The sequence below is a fragment of the Rhinolophus hipposideros genome, assembly GCF_964194185.1.
Source record: "Rhinolophus hipposideros genome assembly, chromosome: 3".
In the NCBI taxonomy this organism is placed as follows: domain Eukaryota; kingdom Metazoa; phylum Chordata; class Mammalia; order Chiroptera; family Rhinolophidae; genus Rhinolophus; species Rhinolophus hipposideros.
Window position 1 is genome coordinate 65,162,351 of NC_138049.1, and position 21,542 is coordinate 65,183,892.

Genomic DNA, 21,542 nt, shown 5'->3' on the forward strand with positions numbered 1-21,542 from the left:
GACAAAGAAAGACAAATAACATGATTTCACTTATATGTGGAATCTAAAGAACAATAGATGAGCAAACTAAACAGAAATAAACTCTGAGATATAGAGGAAAAACTGATGGTTGCTAGATGGGAAGAGAGTGGGGATGGGGGGAGAAGGTAAAGGGATTAGAAAGTACAATTAAATAGTCACACTATTGCTATGGGTATATGAAAGACAGTTTGGGGAATATAATCAATAATGTGAAGATTTTGTAGGGCGTCAGATAGGCACCTGTCTTATTAGGGAGACCACTTCATGGACTGTAGATGCCTGACCAGTGCACTGTACACCTGAAGCTGAATCTGAATAATACTGAATGTAAACAATAATCAAATATATATATTATTCAGATTCAGCTTCATATGTATTTGGTTATAGTTTACATTCAGTGTTATTCAGATTCAGCTTCAGGTGTACAGCATACTGGTCAGGCATATATATATGGTCACTGGATGTGGAGTACAGCATAGGGAATAGAGTCAGTGGAATTATAACAGCTATATACAATGTTAGAAGGGTAGTAAATTTTAACAATGGAATTGTAACAGCTATATACGATGTTAGAGGGGTAGTAAATTTGGGGAGGGGAGTTATCACTTTGTGAGGGGTTTAAATGTCTAACTATTACATTGTTTTGTACACCTGAAACTAATTTAAAAAAAGTGATCCCCCTGACTAGTCTAGTACCCACCTGGCACTAAATATAGCTATTACCATATTATTGACTGATCTGGTGAGCTCCACTTGCTCCACCTTGATGACTCACTGTATGCTTTACGTCCCCATGACTATTTTGTAACTACCAATTTGTATTTCTTAATCCCTTCACCTTTTTCACCCTGTGTTCCAACCCTCCTCGCATCTATCACCCTGATAAATCTAGTACTCATCTGACAGCATACATAGTTATTACAATATTATTGACTATATTCCTTATACTATACCCTACATCCCATGATTACTGTGTGACAATTTATATTTCTTAATCCCTTCCCGTTTTTCATCCACCCCTCCAACCCGCCTCCCATCTGACAATCATTAAAATGTTCTCTGTATCTATGAGTTTGTTTCTGTTTTGTTTATTTTGTTCTTTAGATTGCACACATAAGTGAAATCACATTGTATCTTTCTTTCTCTGTCTAAAATACTCCACTTAGCACAATTCCTTCTAGGTCCACCCAAGCTGCTGCAGATGTCAATAACCCCATTCCCTTCCATGGCTGAGCAACATTCCATTGCATATATGCACCACCTTCTCTTTGTCCATTCATAATTGGATGGACACCCAAGCTGCCTCCATATTTTGGCTATTGTAAATAATGCTGCAATGAACATATGAATGCACAAGTCTCTCAAAGTAGCATTTTGGGTTTCTTTGGATAAATATCCATAAGTGGGATTACTGGGTTCTTTTTTGTCTCGTTATAGCGTTGTTTTTTTTAAGTCTGTTTTGTTTGGTATAAGTATTGTTACCTCAGTTTTTGTTTTTTTTCTCATTTCCATTTTCATGAAATAACTTTTTCCATCCCTTTACTTTCTGGCTGTGTGTGTCTTTCAATCTGAAGTGAGTCTCTTATAGGCAGCAAGTGTAAGTGTTTTTTTATCTATTCAGCCACCCCCCCTTTTTTTTATCAGAGCATTTAATCCATTTACATTGAAAGTAAATGTTGATAGATATGTAGTTATTGCCGTTTTATTCATATTTTTGAACATTTTTTTTTTGTTTTAAAGAATTCCCTCTAACATTCCTTGTAATACTGGTTTGGTGGTGATGAACTTCTTTAGCTTTTTTTTTTTTTTTTAATCTGGGAAGCTCTTTATCTTTACTTTGATTTTAAATGATAGCCTTGCTGGGTAGAGTATTCTTGTTTGTAGATCCTTGCTTTTCATCACTTTGAATATTTTGTGCCAATCTCTTCTGGCCTGCAAAGTTTCTGTTGAGAAATCAGCTGACAGTCTTATGGGAGCTGCCTTATAAGTTACCTCTTGTTGCTTTTAAGATTCTCTTTTTGTTTTTAACCTTTGCTATTTTAATTATGATGTGTCTTGGTGTGGGCCTGTATGGGTTCATCTTGTTTGGGACTCTGGGCTCCCTGTACTTGTATGTCTATTTACTTCACCAGGTAAGGAAAGTTTTCAGTCAATATTTCTTCATATAGGTTCTCAATTGCTTGCTTTCTCTCTTCTCCTTCTCCCTATGATGAAGGTTTTGTTAATGCTTGATGTTGTCCCAGGGGTCTTTTAAACTGTTCTCATTTTTTTAAAATTCTTTTTTTCCTTTTGCTATTTCAATTGGGTGTTTTCTGCTATGGTGTCTTCCAAATTGTTGATTCGATCCTCTGCTTCATCTAGTTTGCTGGTGATTCCTTCTAATGCGTTCTTCATTTTAGGTATTGTATTCTTCATTTCTGACTGGTTCCTTTTTTATGGTTTCCCTGCCCTTTTTTATGCTTGCTATCTCTTTGTTGAAGTTCTCACTAAGTTCCTTGAGCATCCTTGTAACCATTGTTTTGAACTCTGTGTCTGGTGGGTTGCTTACCTGCATTTCGTTTAGTTCTTTTTCTGGAGTTTTCTCCTGTTCTTTCGTTTGGGATGTAGTTCTTTGTTTCTTCATTTTGGCTGCCTCTCTGTGTTTGTTTCTCTATATTAGATAGATCTGTTATGTCTCCCAGTCTTCCCGGGTGGCCTTATGTAGCAGGTGTCCTGTGGGGCCCAGTGGTAGAATCCCTCTGGTCACCTGAGCCGTGTGCTCCATGATAGTCCCTTGTGTGGGTTGTGTGTGCTCTCCTGTTGTAGTTGAACCTTGATTGCTATTGGCACGTTAGTGGGTGATATTGACCCTCAGGCTGACTGGCTGTGGGGTTTGGCCACATCCACAGCTTATGGGCTGCTGTGGGGGCATCTTAACACCCTGAGTGGGATTCCCGCAGTGAGCTGTAGTGCCTGTTGAGACCACCTTTGTGTGTGCCACTTGTGGGGCTAATTGGGTGGTGCTCTGTGTGGTCTGAAGCCAACTTCCAAGTATGTTGGTTCTGGGGCATCTTAGGAGGGGCTCCGGTATAGGCCCAGGTCACCCATTGCCTTTGACCAGCCGGGGTCTACCTGGTAGGAGCTACAGAGCAATCTGGGGTTGGTTGCTGCCTGTCCTGGACCTGGGGGCATGTGGGAGAAGCCATGCTGTGAACTGAGGATGTCTGCCACCAATTCTGGGCCTTGGGTACCTCCGCAAAAAGCCAGGACACACTGAGGCCTGCTGCCAGTTGCTGGCTTTCATAAGTTCTGCCGCCAGTAAAGCCTCATGCACTATGTCGTTGAATATGGTGGAGTCTCAGTGAGTCACCAGGGTGGAGCAAGTGTAGCTCACCAGATCAGTTCAGATTCAGATTTGACCGTAGGCATGGAGGAGGCTCAACACTGGAAAGATGGTGTCAGACTGCCTGCTGCACAGGAGAGGGACCCCACACAGGGAATTTGTTTTGAATTGTGTTCAAAATTCTGGATTTTTAAAAACCACTTGTTTAAATAAAATAATCTAGTTTAAGTACCCTTTTTACTACTATTAGAGTTTTTTGAGTTTTAAAGTAAGTTTGAGTTGCTCCTTGGACATGCCAGGGAAAATGGCAACTATCCTCCAGCCCTTGCCCAGAGCCACACACTTCAGTCTGCCCCCTACATGTCTCTGTATGCCCCCCAAGTCGCCGTCTCTTCTCTGGCAGGGCGAGTACCTGCCAGTGAGTCTGTGCGGGCCCTTCAAGAGGATGTCTGGGTGTTCTGCAGTCTGCCTTCCCACCCTGATGGTTGAAGTTCTCACTGTTTTTCACAGCCAGATGTTGTGGGCGTTCCTCTTCCACACCAGCTGGGCTGGGGAATCTGATGTGGAGCCGGGCTTCCCTGCTCCTTCATGGGGAACCCCTGCATTCAAGATGTTCTTCCCAATTCTCATTCATCACACGGAGGTTTGGGGCCAGCTCCTCTTGCATCTTGGCCCCTGTCATCAATCTCCACGTGGCCCCCTCTCCACATCCTTAGTTATAAAGCCTGTGTTCAGCCAGACCCCTGATGGCTCCCCAGGTTGACTGTTCCATAATTTAGTTGTAATTTTGATGTGTTCATGGGAAGAGGCAAGCACAGCGCTTACCAACTCTGCCATCTCGGATTAGTCTTTTTTTGTGTGTTTTTGTATTTGTTTTTGGAAACATTTCTATCAGAGAGAATTGTGTTTACAATTCTGGATTTTTAAAAACCACTAATTGCATGCTTGTTTAAATAAAATAATCTAGTTTAAGTACCCTTTTTACTACTATTAGAGTTTTTTGAGTTTTAAAGTAAGTTTGAGTTGCTCCTTGGACATGTATAATCTGCAAATGTCACTATATACCTGGTGTTGTTGAAACTTGATCATTTGTCTTCTGTTTCTGTAATTGTTGCATTATTTGAGTACATAAATTTTGCTCGTAGGGATAATAGCTACCCATTAAGCATTCAAAACAAACTTTCTTGGATTTTAAAATAGTCATTATTATTTGGATATCTGTTTATAAGAGCAGTATTACATAGTGAACATGAGTTTTAAATTGGATAAAAGTTTTGTTTTTATTTGTTGGATCATGGGGTAGTATGCTGTAATGGAGGACATTTTTGCTCTTTTTGGCTTATTTTTTTGTTGTAGTTGTTTTACAGCTATTTATTTTCGAAATTTACCTTTGACAAAATACAAAACCAATATATGCATGTGTGTATATATACACATATGTACATATACATATATGTGTTTATTATTGTTAATATATATGGCAGAGCAGGCTGCTTCCTTAGGCTACATTTTTTAAGTCTTTATTACTAACCCTTGGCCTTTGGCATTTCATCTTTTCATTACTTTGACGTTAAGCAAGATGCATTTTATTCGGTTTTGTTCTTTTGAGTGTTTATATGATTAAAGTTGAATTTTGCTTAAAAAGTTTCATATAAGACAATTTTTTTTGTTAAGTTCTGTCTAAAAATGAAGTGCTGAGAAGGTTATAGTTTTATATGTTTTTCTGTTACACTATGTTATTTTAACAGTATAGTTCTAAATGGATATTCCATTTTAGTCATTGGTCCTAACTTATTTTTCAATCTATTTTGAACGTTAGTCTTACCTCATTTTTTATCGATTTTGAACATTGGTCTTATTTTTTTGTCCATTTCATAATATGTGTGGCAGTAAGAACTGTGTACCACTAGGGGGCTCTCATCTTTAAAACATTTTATTTAATGTTTTAAAATAAAATAGCAGGTAAATTTCAAATGTTTGTTAATAAATATTGTCTCATGTATTCATCCCCCCCCATATTTAAACTTTAAATCTTCTGTCTCTTTTGCTTTGAGATGTTGAGACTTAATCTATGACTGAGAACTCCAAAAAGTTGTGTTAACTGTACCTTCAGTTTACCCCTTTCTCAACTATTTTAAATTATTATTGTTTACAGTAAACTAGACTATTGAGATAGTTTGCTTTGTACTTGATACATTTTTGTTTAATATTTAGGAGCACACAGAAAAGAGGAGAATCATTTGGAATCAGCAGAATAGGTAGCAAAATTAAAGGAGTATTCAAAAGCACTACCATGGAAGGAGCTATGTTGCCTAATTATGGTTTAGCTGAAGGTGAAGATGACTTTGTAAGTAAAAATTCTTCAATTTGATGTATGGATAACTTCAGACTTACAATGCCATAAAAATTGGATATGTTCACTTGTTATTTTCCCTCTTCTTTATCTTATTTCCTATTTCAGACTTCCTTTATTTTCCCCATTCTTCCTTTAGTTAGCATAGTTTTCATGGTACTAATCTAATTTTTAAAATTCCTGGCACTAAGTTACTGCCTACTAAGGCCAGAATGGTTTCTGTTAAGCTGAGATATTTGTAATAGTCAAACAATTTGCCATCTTTTGGGTAGGCGTTTACTTCATATCCTGTGCTTCTCTCTTTCCAACCATATGGTCAGGCATACAGCGTTGTTAATATGACTATGAATAGAAATTATGGATTAAATTGGCATATGTATGTTGGTCTGGGAACCAAAGTCTACTATATAAGATTGGGTCTGTCTGAAAACGCATTTCTGTCCAAGGTCAGAACTAATTTACAAATAAACTTCTGTAATGTAATATGCCCATTGGTATGTTGGCAGTTATTTTCATATAAGAAAATATAATAATGAGGAACATTAATACATCTCAGAGAAATAGGGGGCTACCTCCTTGCCTTTTGTCCTCCACCTCCCTTATTTCCCATCCTTTTTGTAGAGGGAAAATCTGTTTGAAAATAAAAAAGTACTTGGTTTTTCTTTTTATAAAATTTTGCTTTACAATATTTACTTACTTTCAAAGAACAATTCAAAAAAGCCCTGAAAACTCTTAAGAGAAATATTTCCCTAGAGATTTTTCATTATACTTTTTTGATGTAAGCACCATTTAAATGGTAACAGTAATAAATTATAAAACTTTGTCATTTGTCTTTCATTGATGTTTTTATGTTGCTAAGAATTTTGTTCTACTTTTCTTAGAATAATTTTTGTGGAACTTTTTATTTTAGAGTATCACATTTTTTGACTTTTAGTCAGCTTGTTAAACAAATTCTCTATTATTTTATGATCCATTTTACCCACTTCTCAGAAGCCAAATCCATTTACAAAAATGCAGTTGTAATAACCATGGAAAATGCTACCCTGTACCTCAGGGTACCCTGTACCAAACAGTGGAATGGGTGTTTTCCTCACATGCTTTTCTGTTATTCTCCCAGGTTTATAAGGAGATAGCCTTGTCCTCAAAAAGGCAAATACCAACACCTATCATCTGTTTTTTTTAGTTTGCTGTTTTTAGGCCTTAAAGATTCTTCTATTTTCAACAGAGCATTAGGGAGTCCTTCTAAGATCACTAGTAGTCTTATTAGGGATTATGAAAAGCCATTTCAGAACAAAACCAGAAAAAGGGATAATTGCCAAGGGACTGTGTGGGGAGGAAAGTAATTTACTTAGAAGAGAGGTGGTTACCAGGTGTGGGAAGAGAGTAGAACTGAGAGTGCAAGTAGGGTGCTAGAATTCTGGAAAGAAATTTCTCTCTACTACTGGTTTGCTCTGACTAAGCTATTCAGAATTCTCTTAGGTGCTATACTGCCTTTGACTCTGCCCTAAAAAATGTATTTATTGATAATATTTTGCCCTCTTTAACATGAATCAGAGATGTCTAGGTAACCAGGTATTATAATGTGCCAATTCAGAGGTTCTCTTTCAATTTTATGAAGTAGAGAAGGTTTTTTTTTTTCCTGTGTGTATGTTTCTTTTTAAAATAATTGTTCTTCAAGTAATATTTTTTTAAAAAATGTATTATTTTAAACGTTTATTTTATTAACATTTTAGAAGCCAGGACATTAAAATACAGTTTTAATTCTACAGAGGTGGGTCTTTCAGACCTTTTTTCTAATTTTATATTATTTAATGCTGCAGTGAATATATTTATACTTGTGTCTTTTCACAGTTTAAAAAAATGTATTTGGGCTACTTGTTCTCTCTCTGTCTCTCTCCTTCTCCCTTTCTCCCCCTCTCCCTCTCCCTCTCTCTTTCACTCCCTCTCTCACTTTGGCTAGGCCCATTCTCTTCCCTGAAAACGTATCACTAATAAACCCTGCTTGCATATGAAAAACAAAAACAACAAAAACAAAATATTTGGAATAAATACTTTTATTAGAATCAATTCCCAGAAATGGAATTAATTAGTCAAAACTGTTCTATGGCTCTTTATAAATACACATTGCCAAAATGCTTTCCAGAAGCGTTGTGCCGGAGTATCTAGTAACCAGCAATATATCACAAATCCAGTTTATCGGTGTAATCTCCATTAATGGCTGATACTATTTATAAAATTTTACATCCCTACGTAAAAGTATCACATTAAAGTTAGATGTTTTCCTATATTTGTGTGTTTTTAATATCTCTTCCAGTAATTTAGAGTATCTATTTTCTATTGAATTTTCACATACAGGTGATGTCACAAAACCTGGAGTTGATGCTAGTAATTTGTCAGTTTTATTTTTTATCTTTGTATTTTCAGTAGAAAATTTGATATCACCTAATTTCAAAAGTATTAAAAAACTACAGAATTTATATGGGCATATTATAGTTGTATCTGATTGGTCTAAAAGTTCTGGAAATAATTACATTTTTCCTGGTGATTTTTTTTCCAGATTGAAGAAGGTATTGTTGTAATGGAAGATGATTCTCCAGTGGAAGCTGTGAGCACACCTAATACTCCCCGAAACCTTGCTGCATGGAAAATTAGCATTCCATATGTAGACTTTTTTGAAGATCCCTCTTCTGAAAGGAAGGAGAAAAAGGAGAGAATACCGGTGTTTTGTATTGATGTTGAAAGGAATGATAGAAGAGCCGGTAGGAAGCTTTATGAGTACCTTTCGTAAAAGATTCTCATTAGTCTATATTTATCAGGAATGATAAACATTTTATCATTTCTAACTATTGAGTATATCTGAATATCCAAAAGACAATTGTCCAGAACAGAAAATTGAATGAAAGCTCAGGATTTTCTAGGTTATCACTATTACCAGTTAACTAATTAATATGTTCAACCAACACTAATTGAGTAGATGACTGTAAGACATCCGACAATCCAACAAGGCATTTAATATAATGTCCTTTTAATGGTTTTGCTCCCATCATCATTAGCCATTAAACTTAATTGGCTATTCTTAATGCATGTAGCACTGTATCAGGTATTATACCAATTTAATTAAGATAGTATTTCTCCTCCACTGTTGTCAGAAAATTAATATTGATAAAAATATGATCATACACAACTTTACAAATTTTCTTTATGTTTTGCTATTTTTTTCTTTTGATTGTTTTAGGTGTGGAATGTAATAGTGAAAGGATAAACAGCATCCATAGTGAGATAAACAGTCACCGCCCTAGACTTTGTCCAAGGCGTGGGGTAGTTGGTGTAAGCAAAAGCACATCAAAATTGTGCATATTTTGGGAAATATGAGCAGAAAAATAAAGTTGAGCTCAGTAAGAGGGAATTATGTGTGAGGAAAGAAGGGAAAAAAAGTGGCAGTGTTAGGAAATGGTTAAGAGAGGGGAGTGACTAAGTGATAATGGGAAGGTCAGTGCTAATAATTCCCCTTATTTATTTTTCAAAAAGTATTAGGTTTTTTGATTTTTCTCAGAAACTGATCCTATTTCAAGAACACAAAGCATAGGAATAGGGAAGAGAGAATGCTCAGAATAGCTAGCTATGATTTTTCCTACTGTAGTTAACTAAGTATGAGGCAGGGTCTTGCTGTGTCCAGTTCTGAGTCAGTACTACTTAATTTTGTTGTAGTTATTCAGTTTTGCTAGTTGCTGTTCTATCACAACATTCTAATAGGTGTACATTGTTAATATTATAGTCTGATTTCAGTTTCAAACATAGTTTTGTTTGCATCTTTTGTGTGCTGTTTCTACTGATTGGCATTTTAAGTGCTGGAAAGAATTGAAAAGAAAGACTGATTAACTTTTAGGTTTAATTCCTTCCTGTGCCTAGTACTTAAAATCTGACTCTTCCCACATGGTTCTTGTCTCTCAGGAAATTATTTAAAACTTTTGACTATTCGGCTATAAATGGCTATCAGTACAAATAAATTTGTGTGAGCATGTAGTAACTTCTGTTGCCTTTTAAAAGATTTATGTATGATATACTTTTAAATATTTTGGCAATATACTTTTGTTTTTGTCTTTTGGACAGCCATTTTTGATTTTTGTTTTTTATTTTAAAAAGTTTGGCTTAATAATTTAACCATAAAATTAAACCAGAGAATCTTAAAACTTGTATTCCAGGGATAATTTTTGTCATCAGTGTTGCAGACTTTTATAGTCAACGCCCTGTGCTTTTAGGAAGCCATCGCCAAGGGAAAAAAATGTATCATTTAAATGCTACATTGATTTTATATGTGTAGCAAAATAACAATTTCATGATTTTAAAAATTGAAACTAAATATAATATAGATCTCTTAAGACCAATGTTGAAGAAGAAAAATAGAATTTACTTTATAGGTTGTGACCATTCATATCAGGTTGGCTTTTTCTGAATACAAGTGTTATTTTTGGGTTCTTGTGGTTTTAGATAACTTGATCCATTGGATTTCCAAATCAATGCTAGAATGATGTGAAATGTGAATTTTTGGGGTGCTTACTTTGTGCTGTGAACTGTATAAAAATGCTTTAGGTGGATTATTTTGTGTATTAAATACAGTTATTTTTATTCTAAGCAAACTAAGGCACAGTGAGGTTGTTTGTTCAAGTTTGCATAGTTAGTAAATGGAGGAACTGGGATTGGAATAGACAATCTGACCTAACTCAGTCTTTAAACCATTAGTTTGTGCTGTCTAGTTTGGTAGCCACTAGCCACTTGAGGCAATTAAAATAAAATTATATAAAATTTTCAGTTCCTTACTTATACTATACATTTCAAGTGATCAGTATCATATGACTAGTACTTACTATATTAGTGCAACTAATACAGAACATTTTCAGAATTGGCAGGAACTTGGAAAGCTCTGTTCTATATTGTATTAGATCAGGGCAATTAGTAAATATTTGAAAGATCCAAAATTGATTACTATTTTTTTATGAAATACATAATTTTTGTGTCATTTAAAAATAATCATAATTGCATAATTTTTGGAAGCTGCTGTCAGCTCTATGATTCTGTTGTAGAAAAATGTATGTATTATTGAGAACCTAATAAACAGGTGAAATTTATCAATCTCTTCTAGATAGTTTAAAATTAAAATATGGAATAAAATGTTAATTATGTAATGCCAAGAAATAATAGATTATTAAGACTGGAATAATTTCCAGCTTTGCATACTTAATTTTTAAATGCTGCATCCTTTTAGTAGTAGTTTGTAAAATTATTTATTACTCAGTTTGTATTCATTCAATTTACAGTTGGGCATGAGCCTGAACATTGGTCTGTCTATAGAAGATATCTTGAATTCTATGTACTTGAATCAAAACTAACAGAATTTCATGGTATGTTGTCCTTTTTGTATAAAACATTACATTCTAGCATTAGCCTTCCTGAAAGTTTTTGAACCTGATTAATTTTTTGATTTTAAGTAATAGTACTAAGGAAATGTAAATGGTGACACTTGCATACATTGCTATTAATAATAGGAATATACTGTTTTAATCTTATTTCTGCTTGTTTATATTTTTGAAGTTTTTACAATGCACATTTATTGCTTTTTAAACAATAATGTTAAAATGGAAAAGATAGATGTTCTTTAACTGTATTTTAGAAAAAGTTCTCTTTCCGGTTTAATTTTTGTTTATCTTGATGTGGTGGATAATTTAAACCAGGCATTTCAGAGTTGTTCTGTTCTTTTACCATCATCTTGCTTGGTAGACATGCTTACTATGCATCATGGAAAATGTTTTTATTTAGCTCTTAGATTTAGATATGGAAACAAAACTTGTAGATGGATGTTTCTTTTGAGGGGGTAGATCAATCAGAAATGAAGAGCACCTTTTCTTTTCAGTTTTTCCTCTCATCTCTTAGTCTCTTGTCTACCCATTTATTTTATTAATATCAAGGATATAGCTGTGAAGTATTTCCAGTCATTTTGTATGTAGATTGGTAAGTTTGATTTGTGTATTCTGAATTTTTTTATTTTAGAAAAGCTCTGTGGAGTGCCCCCTGATCCAAATTCAGGTTGGTTCTGAATTGGGAAGAGCAGGGAACCTTCTTAACCCTGCTATAAGAGCAAATCCTGTGATAAGGAGATTACAGGAAGATAAAAAAATACAAGGCCCACTCCATAGTTTTTGCCTAGATTTTGAATTTGTACTTGTCTTTAAATGGTTTTTTCTTTGTCTCTGCCAATCTGATGCAATGCTAACTTTGTCTTGTTTTTGCTTTGAGAACTTTTCCTTTTTGTTTAGACTTGAGAGAAGATCATTTATCTCCATACTTTAAAATCCTGGATTAATCAAAGTTGGTTGGATTTCCAACGGTATTTTTGCTTTTTGGTACTAAAATTTCTAGTCATTCCTACTTGAGAAAGCACGTCCATGGTTTTAAATTTCTTTTTAAGCTTATATAGCATTGCAAATGATACCTTTTTTCCCCCATGAGAAAGTATTTCTTTAGTATTTCATTAGTAAGATTTTGTCTAATAGAATCCGACTGGTTTCAAAATAATCTCATGATAATTTTTTGAAGCTTTTTTACTAGTATAGAAGGCTAAGTATACCTGTGTCAGTGAAGAGTGGTGGTATTTTGGATATCAGTAGACTCAAGTTCTTTGGTCTGGACCTCTGTGCTCTCTGATATTTGTCAAGATCATTTAAGGGATAATGCCACATCTCTACAAGGCAGCATTGTAAATATGAATTTGCCATAGTAAATTATAAATTAAGTTTTTAAAATAGCAGTAGAATGTATTAATAACTTTCATATATATTAATTTCAGGCACATTTCCTGATGCCCAGCTTCCGTCCAAGAGGATCATTGGTCCCAAAAATTATGAATTCTTAAAGTCAAAGAGAGAAGAGTTTCAGGAATATCTACAGGTGTAGCACCAACTTAATTTAAATCATTGCTAATTGTAGCATTTTCAAATTTGTCTCTTTTTCTCTTGTATGTATATGCTTTGCTTCACAAATACCTGTCAATGTGGATTTCTAAAATTCTTTTATTTAAAAATTTTTTTCTATGTGAAAATGAATTATTGTCAAGCTATACTTTTCTAAAAAAATTGATAACCGATGAAATAACAGATATTTTCTTAGAGGAAAAAAGTCTTACATTGGGCTTAGTTTTGGGGTGGGAAGTTAAAGAAAGACAAAAAAACTTTGGTGTAAAAGATTACATTCTAAGAATACTGGGTAGTTGTTGCTATTTTTGTCTTTTTTTGTTTTGTTTGATATGTGTTTAGCACTTCTGAACTTTGGAATCTTCCCTCCTATTTTATTCCTCATTTCTTTTCCTTTTGCAATTTGAAGATGTTTTTCCAGTTTCTTGGGATCTCCTGACTACCATTTACCACTTGGAATTGAATTCCATTTTGTCTGTGTGTGTACATTGTTTTATGTAAACAATGTATTGGTATATTATTTTCATTGTTGGTAAATCAGATTAAAAGTAACTTATTTGAAACTGCTCTAAAACTAATGACCATGTTTTATTAATCAAGTACTTAAGATCAGAGTGGTACTTTTGTTTTATTTTAAAAAAATGTTTTTCACTTGGGCATAGAATTTTGTAGTTTTTTTTAAAAGTGTTGTTCAGTTAAATTTGGTTACCTTGTAGCCAAAACCAAACACTTTTAAAATTAAAAATATTCAACAGTATAACAAGGTATTTACCTTTTATTTCCTGCATTTGTTAGTTTAGTTTAACCCAGAAAGTATTTTTTATATAATTTTTTGGTGGTGTGAAAATTGAGATATGAATTATTTACTACAAGGATATTTGAACACAGCATATACTAGTATTAACCTGTGTCTTTGTTGATATCATTAATACATTATTCGAACTCACTAATTCTTTCTAAGAGTACCACATTGTAGAAGAAATATTTCCTGGTACTATGGAGTTAAAGGTCACAGTACTGGTATTTTGTTTATATAGATTTCTGCTCATAAAGTTTTGTAATTATTTCGGTTACAAAACTAAATATTACATAAGACTTGGTTAATTTTGGCTTTAAAAACCAGTTTGTCTTGTAAGAAAATAGTATTAAACAGTATTAGAAGAAGAACAGAGAACAGATTTTCCAAATTATTTCACTTTTCCACATTTAGTTGTCTGCAAAATCCTTTATGCCAGCTTCCTTTAATTATTAAGGAAGTTGTATGATACTGTCATATTTGTTTTATACTTGAGAAACTGAGAAATAATATTAGCTATTTAATCTTCCTTCGTGTGTGTCAGATTGTTGTTATATAAGTGCTTTATATAACAACATTACCAAGTAGGTAGTGTTATCTTCATTTTACACATGAGGAAACTGACTCTTAGGCAATTTAGGAATTTTCCTAGGGACACGTAGCTAGCAAATGGAAGAGCCAGAATTCAAACCCATTCAGGTATGACGGCAGAGCTTGAGTGCTTATCTGCTATGTAATACTGTTCTTCCTATAAATATGGTTTTGTTATTATTCTGAATATAAAGTAGCTTTTGAAGATTTAAACTTATTTTCTTGGCGTAAAAACGTCACTTAAAAATAGTTTTGACCACTGTTCTAGATTGTTAAACTTTTGTTTTCTATTTTTGTTGATTTAAGAAACTTCTGCAGCATCCAGAACTGAGTAATAGTCAACTTCTAGCAGATTTTCTCTCCCCCAATGGTGGAGAAACACAGTTCCTTGATAAGATACTACCAGATGTAAATCTTGGTAAGTCAATTTAAAGAATCAGGTAAGAGAGTAAACTGAAAAGAATCAGCATTTTCAGATTAATTTAGAAAAGTGGTTTATATAGTGAAGCCAGGAGTTTGATGGGAGGATTGCATGGTTTGTATGTCCTAAAACAATCTGTTTTTATTTTTTATTATGTCTCCTGCTCTTACTGTAAGTCTACTTTTTTCTAAATTGAACTGAAAGAAATTTAAGTGGTACTTGCCAATTTTGACTAATTTTCAGTCGTTGCTAAATGCTTGAGAAAATTTCAAGATATTTGATATTTTATAATAAGGGAACCTGGAGATAAAGAATAAATTTTGGTAAACAGGATTAGAATATATATTCTTAATCTAAAATTCAGAATATACACTATTCAAATAGCCAGTTTAAATGTTGTAGCAATTCTTAAGACTTTTTTCTTTTGATTAACTTTTGTATATTTATAGATATCTTTATGTATTCACCATTGTTTAAAATCTTTTGAAAACATTTGTGGAAAATTTCAATGCACACAAAAGTAGAGAAATTCGTATAATGAATTCCTGAGTTATCAACATTTGTCCATTCCTTCCCCCACCTCCCACCCAAATGGATTAAAGTAAATCCCAAACGTTGTATCTGTAAATAGTTAAGCATGCCATAGTTATTGTAAATTTCTGTTAAGTGTAAAATGGTTAATTAAAAATGTTATTGTTTTACTTTTCACTCGGCTGTCTAGTGCTTAAAATTATGAAGTATTCATGGAAGCAATTATGAGGTATATTATAACTTCATAAAATTAACATTTTATTTTTAATTGCAGGGAAAATTATAAAGTCTGTTCCTGGAAAACTAATGAAAGAGGTGAATAACTGATTTATGTGTATTCTATAACATGATAGTTATAAGCGTGTTTAAATATCAATGAGTTTTAATGGGTTGATTTTTAGTGACATTAAAAATCATAATCTTGATTTTCTATTTTCATACCATGATTTCTGTATTACCACAGAAAGGTCAGCATTTGGAACCTTTCATCATGAATTTCATTAATTCTTGTGAATCTCCAAAGCCTAAACCAAGTAAACCAGAACTGACCATTCTCAGCCCTACTTCAGAAAACAACAAGAAGGTACCGCACATTGCCTTACAGAGCCACTAACTTTGAAGTTGTCCTACTTGAGTTGACTTTTCCATTAAAGGGAGAATCCAGTGTTAATGAAATGGATGGGACTTTATATTTCCTTTATATGGAAATCAGTTGTACAGTGTAAGGAGTGTATTATATATTGTTGCTTGGTTCTTTGCTTTAACGGGCTAAATGTTTCTTTAGGTAATGTATTTGCAAACTTCTACCATTTCTGTATTAGGGGATTTTTTACAGTGGTTTTCTTAGGTTATAAATCACCAACTTTCAATAATCTAGGAATTACTTGCTGTAATATATTTATGTTTATTTCATGGTATTACTAATTTTAATGGCTTATAAAATATTTAATCTATTCATTAAGTAATTATGTTATTGTGTGCCTACTATTGAGTGTTAGGTGCTGGGAATATAGAGAAATATTCCCTGTCTGCAAGAAGTTTAGTGCCAGAGTGGTACCCAGCCTGGGGAGCTGTGTGAGCTCAAAGGACAACAGTTCTCTCCCCATAAACTCCTTCATTTTTGTTATTACTATAAAAAGTATCTAATATTATTTTTACTTTATAGCTTTATTGTTGATAAATGGAAATATAGTTGATTTTTGTGTACTGATTTTTTTGTATTCAATAATCTTGGTAGATTTGTATAAAAATTTTAGTAATATATCTATTAATTCTTTTAGATTTACACACTTACCTGAAAATGATGGCAGGTTTTGTTTCATTTATGGTTAGGACCTGCTATACAAAGGGAACGATTTCAGTCTTTCACCATTAAATACTGTGTAGCTCTTACACTGATATCCTTTATGAGATTAAGGAAGTTTACATCTCTGTTTATGGATGCACTTATTATATCCTTGTAGGATTTTGGTATTAAGGTTATATTAACCTTTTTCTATTTGCTGGTAGAGTTATAATTGGAATTATTAGTTCTTTAATTGATAGAACTTTTTGGCAAAGTCACCTACTTTGAGTTTTGTTTGTAAGAGAGTGTTTTTTACAACCAAATTTAATTTCCTTAATAATTATAATATTCTTCAGGGTTATTATTTCATGAGTCAGGTTTTGGTAGGTTACATTTTTCAACAAATTTTCCATTTTATCCAAATTTGACGATCTTTTGGCCTGAAATTGTCAGTAATACTCTCTTTTCATTTTCTCTGACATTAGTAGTTGTGTCCCCTTTTATTCCTGACATTGTTTGTGACTTCTTTTTCTTTTTTGATCAATCTTACCAAAGGTTTTGTCCTTTTTATCTTTTGGCCCTGTTGATATTTTCTGTTAGACTCTTTTTAGTTCTTTAATTTCTGCTATTTGATTGTTATTAAGGAGAATAGATTTCTTGCATATTTTGGGGATAAGTAGAGCTGCAATTTAGTTGCATTTCATGATTTTTACAATAAGTAATTCTTCATATCTTGTTTTTTTTCCACATTGATTAGGCCTTTCTGGGCTTTGACTATTATTTTCCAAATAAACTTTGCTTGAAGCTTAATACTCACCTCTAAATACCCTTTAATTATAGTGATTTATAATTTTTAAATCATGTTAGTTTTAAAATTAGCTATCGTTAATACATTTATACATCTTTATATGTTCATTTGCTCCTTTTGGTGTAAAAAAACAAAGGGGCTCTTTATGGACAATGAATTATCTGTTGTGTCTAAAATGAATATAGACTTTTATGTTTTGGGGCACGTTTTTTATTCAATTTTGGGTATATATCTGGAATTTTGGAGGCAGATCTTAACCTATCTGATATTGTTTTGACTGAAAAAAGTTTGAATGCCTTTGCACTGTGTTACTTTAGCCTTAGTGATTATTATGAGCAGCTGTAATAAACTACATATCTTTATTATTTCAATTTTTACTTTAGCTTTTCAATGATCTGTTTAAGAATAATGCAAATCGTGCTGAGAATACAGAAAGAAAGCAAAATCAGAACTATTTTATGGAGATGATGACTTTAGAAGGAATTTATGATTACCTGATGTACGTAGGTAAGATCTACATGGTTACTATTAAAATCTGTTTTTCATTAATGTATATTTCATCTGGGATGCAAATTGATGCTCTTGTATATTGTGCCATTTTAACTTTTTCTAAAATTGAAGGTACTTCTTTTATAAGAATTCAATATAATTGGTCTTGACCATATTAAAGTTACTAGTGTTTACAAATAAAGTATTGACCATTTGTGTTTTTGATATTGGAAAATGTTAAAATAATATATTTGTCTTAACAATGAAGTATTCCATGTAATCCTTCTCAGGACGGGTGGTTTTCCAAGTTCCTGACTGGCTTCATCATTTCTTAATGGGAACTCGAATCCTCTTTAAAAACACCCTGGAAATGTATACTGACTACTATATTCATTGCAAACTAGAACAGCTATTTCAGGAGCACCGTTTGGTCTCACTCATAACACTTCTCAGAGGTATGCATTTTTCTTATGTGTTTTTGTTTCGTGTTTGATGTACTCTTAAAGATGTTGATAAGATCTAAAAGAGTGAGAAATCTTGTTTGTTTTTGTTTATTAGTGTTTCCACTCTGAGGAAATACTTTGTGTATAATAATAGGTGAAAATTCCAGCAAATATTTCTTTTTCTATTTTTAGATGCTGTATTCTGTGAAAATACTGAACCTCGGTCTCTCCAGGATAAGCAAAAACGAGCAAAACGGACTTTTGAAGAAATGATGAATTACATTCCAGGTATAATATTTAAGAAGTAGTTTAATATAGGTTAACACTCCTTTGAGGTCACAATGTATAGTAATTATTGAAACTAACTTTTACTGTGAGTTTTTGTTTTAGAAATAGTTATAAGGGCCAATTATAATTAACTCATTAGTTAAATAAAATTTGGTTTTTATGATGTTAGCACTAAGAACTTTAAGACAAGGCTATTTCTATTCACACAAATTGCCAGATTCTTTTAACAATAACTTATAATCAGATTAATCAGTGTCACGTTTGTGGGACAGTTGGAGTCTTGGTGCTATACCATGAGAAGAGCTACACTAATGTGTATGACTAAAAGATCAAAATCATTCCAAAGTTATTGAGCACCTTCTGTGTGCCAGGCACTATGCAAAGTGCAAGGGATATGAAAAGTGCATTTGGATAGCACAGGTCTAGCAGGAAGAGAGACATACAGACAAAACATGGTAATAGAGGCATGTTCAAGTCAAGAGTATCTCAATGGAGGCGTATGATCACCTCTCCCATAAAGGAGGTAGGCTTGGACCATCAGGTAAACGAATGGTAGTAATCTCTTACTGGGAATACATACTGGGAATACAAGGAAAAAAATGTCAAGGGGTCAAAGCAGAGGGTACTTAGTTTAGGACATTTTGAGTGTGAAGTGCCTATACATTATTCAGAAGGAAAAGTCTAGTAAGCATTTAGATATCCAGGTTTGGAAATTGGAGAAACAAATGTACAGTATGTATAGAGAGATATTGGAGTCGTGTGTGAGTGGATAATAATGCCAAGGCAGAAAATATAGAGTAAGAATGAAGAGGGCTTAGGCCTGTACCTTAGAGAATTCTCATCATTGAACAGTTAGTCTCAGAATAGTCCTGCCTGTTCTGTGTGAAGACAATTAAGTCAAATCCCTGGTCTGCACGAAAAGTGAACAAAAGTGATTTTTGAGTAAGTCTTCTGTAGGTAGGTGATGAAATAATTTCTTACCTGTTTTATAACATATGGCATTCATGGTTTTAACAGTCTTAGTTTTAATATTCAGAAACAACATGCAAAGACAGTGAATATAATAATTTGTTATGTTGCTGAGGCACAAATTTGAATCACATGTACTTTAAGACTTTCGTTTAGGAAGGAGTAATTTAGCTAGTGAGTAAGCTTATTTAGCATGCCTTTCTATTGTCCTTTACTATTTCTTAGTGAGTACTGAAGGATATGAAAGGACTACTTATTTTTGTCCATTATGCTTCGTGCATATTGATTGGGAAATTCTGTGTAGTAGTAGTGAATTAGAGGATTCACAAGGATCCATATTGGGCTACAAGCTTAAAAATGTCAAGGATCTACTACGCTTATTTGTAAATTGAATTTTGCCTTTGCCTGTTAGGATTAGATTTACCTCACAGAAGCCAACATAAAGTGAGAATTTTCTCTGAATAGCATTAAGAGTTTCATTATGATTGTGGGGAGGGGAAGGGACAAATATTTGAACACATACTTAAGAATGATTTGCTTTTCCTGCTTGGGGGAAAACATTCAGCAGAGATTTTAGTAAGGACTGGCTCTTTTTGGTAACAGGAATGATAACATGACAGCGGTACAGTCAAACATGAGTTGGAACTTTTTGGACCCTAGATTAGTGCTTAAGCATTTCCAGAAAAGATTGTTCTGTTAGATGGTTAGTAGTAATTATGCAAAAAGTACAGAAACAAAGTGGTCATAGTCATTGAGGAAAGTCTGTGTTAAAAATTAAACTTTCATTTCTGATAAGATATTCAAACATTATGAAAATATATAGAGTAAAATGTAGAAGCCATCCTCTTCTCACTGCAGAAGTATCCACGTGCTCAGTTTGGTGTTAATCCTCCCAGACATTTTTCTATGCATTTTTATACATGTATTTACTAATGTACAGACATAATTTTAGGGTTTTATTTTGTTTGTTTTACCTGAATGGAAAAATACAATATGTATTATTTTCCAGCTATTTTTTATCACTAAATAGTAGAGGCAGATTTCTTTACTGTAACATTCAGTATGTTTGCAGTATGCTTTGTGCATTGTGAATCTCCAAAAAGAGGACACACAGTACTGCATTTCTCAACTTGACCATACAACCCTTGCAGAAGCTCTGGTTTAGGAAATTCTGATTTACAGTTTTGCATAATATGTGGGAAATAGGGTGGAGATTTTGTTTTATGATCCACTTAATGATGAGTCACTTTATAATATAAAATTGTTTCACATGTGGCTTTCTTGTTTAGATCTGATTGTCAAGTGTATTGGTGAAGAAGCCAAGTATGAAAGCATCAGACTTCTATTTGATGGCTTACAGCAGCCAGTTCTCAACAAGCAGGTAAAATTCATTAAAGCAGGTTGGGTTTATTAGAGTTAGCTAGGTTTGGTGAATGACACAATAGTGTGTCTGATGTATTATTAACTGTGAAGTGACACTACTAAATCAAGGCAATGTAATTCCAGCATTCAAATAAGAAAAGTATGTTTTATTTGTGTTACTCTTTTTTGCTGATTTACCTTTCTTTCTTTATAGCATTAATTGTTTTGATTTAAAATAAACATATTTATCATAGAAAATTTGGAAAAGACAGAAAATTCATGAAATAAAATAGATTCAAAACTCGACAATTCTATCATTCAGATTACATAAAATAACAATAGTTAACATTTTTATGTTTAGAGTCTACATAGTCTGTTGATCGTATTACAGTTACAATTTTGTATTCTGTTTATTTCTTTTAAATTTTTGTTACTTATAAAATGTCTAACACAAAATGAATTATGAGGCATGATAATAATAAAATGTCCACATGTGAACAAGTGTATCTAACACTCATTTTAAGAACAACATTATTGCTGCTATTGAAGTTACTTTTGTGCTTCTTTTATATTGTCAGTTCTATTTCCTGCCTTCCCATTTAGAAGTAACCACAGTCCTGAATTTTGTGTTTATCGTTTTTATGGCTTGTTTTGTCTAATGTCTTAAAAAAAACTTTTTGTTTTGGTGCTTTAGCTGACTTATGTTTTATTGGACATTGTGATACAAGAACTGTTTCCAGAGCTCAATAAGGTAACTGAAAAGCAGCAATTTTATTCTTTGTTTTTAATGGTATGCTGACATTTATTTTAATAGGGACACAAAAACTAAGGAAATCCTTGTGACAGATTCTTTTAAAAAATGAGCAACCTTAACAAATGGCTCTTTCTATTTTCTTTA

The 21,542-nt window shown here is 33.2% G+C and overlaps 1 protein-coding gene across 6 annotated transcripts in view; it reads left to right on the forward strand.

Moving 5' to 3' along the window:
- SNX14 (sorting nexin 14) overlaps positions 1-21,542 on the forward strand; it is a 65,806-nt gene that overhangs the window by 43,237 nt on the left and 1,027 nt on the right. For all 6 annotated transcript variants that reach the window (XM_081044191.1, XM_081044190.1, XM_081044189.1 and 3 more), the window contains 12 exons: positions 5,558-5,690; positions 8,254-8,455; positions 11,012-11,095; positions 12,538-12,638; positions 14,355-14,466; positions 15,275-15,315; positions 15,464-15,583; positions 17,477-17,600; positions 17,873-18,037; positions 18,218-18,313; positions 20,572-20,663; positions 21,339-21,395. In XM_081044191.1, the coding sequence (XP_080900317.1) occupies positions 5,558-5,690; positions 8,254-8,455; positions 11,012-11,095; positions 12,538-12,638; positions 14,355-14,466; positions 15,275-15,315; positions 15,464-15,583; positions 17,477-17,600; positions 17,873-18,037; positions 18,218-18,313; positions 20,572-20,663; positions 21,339-21,395 (1,327 nt within the window). The remainder of the gene's footprint in view (positions 1-5,557; positions 5,691-8,253; positions 8,456-11,011; positions 11,096-12,537; positions 12,639-14,354; positions 14,467-15,274; positions 15,316-15,463; positions 15,584-17,476; positions 17,601-17,872; positions 18,038-18,217; positions 18,314-20,571; positions 20,664-21,338; positions 21,396-21,542) is intronic.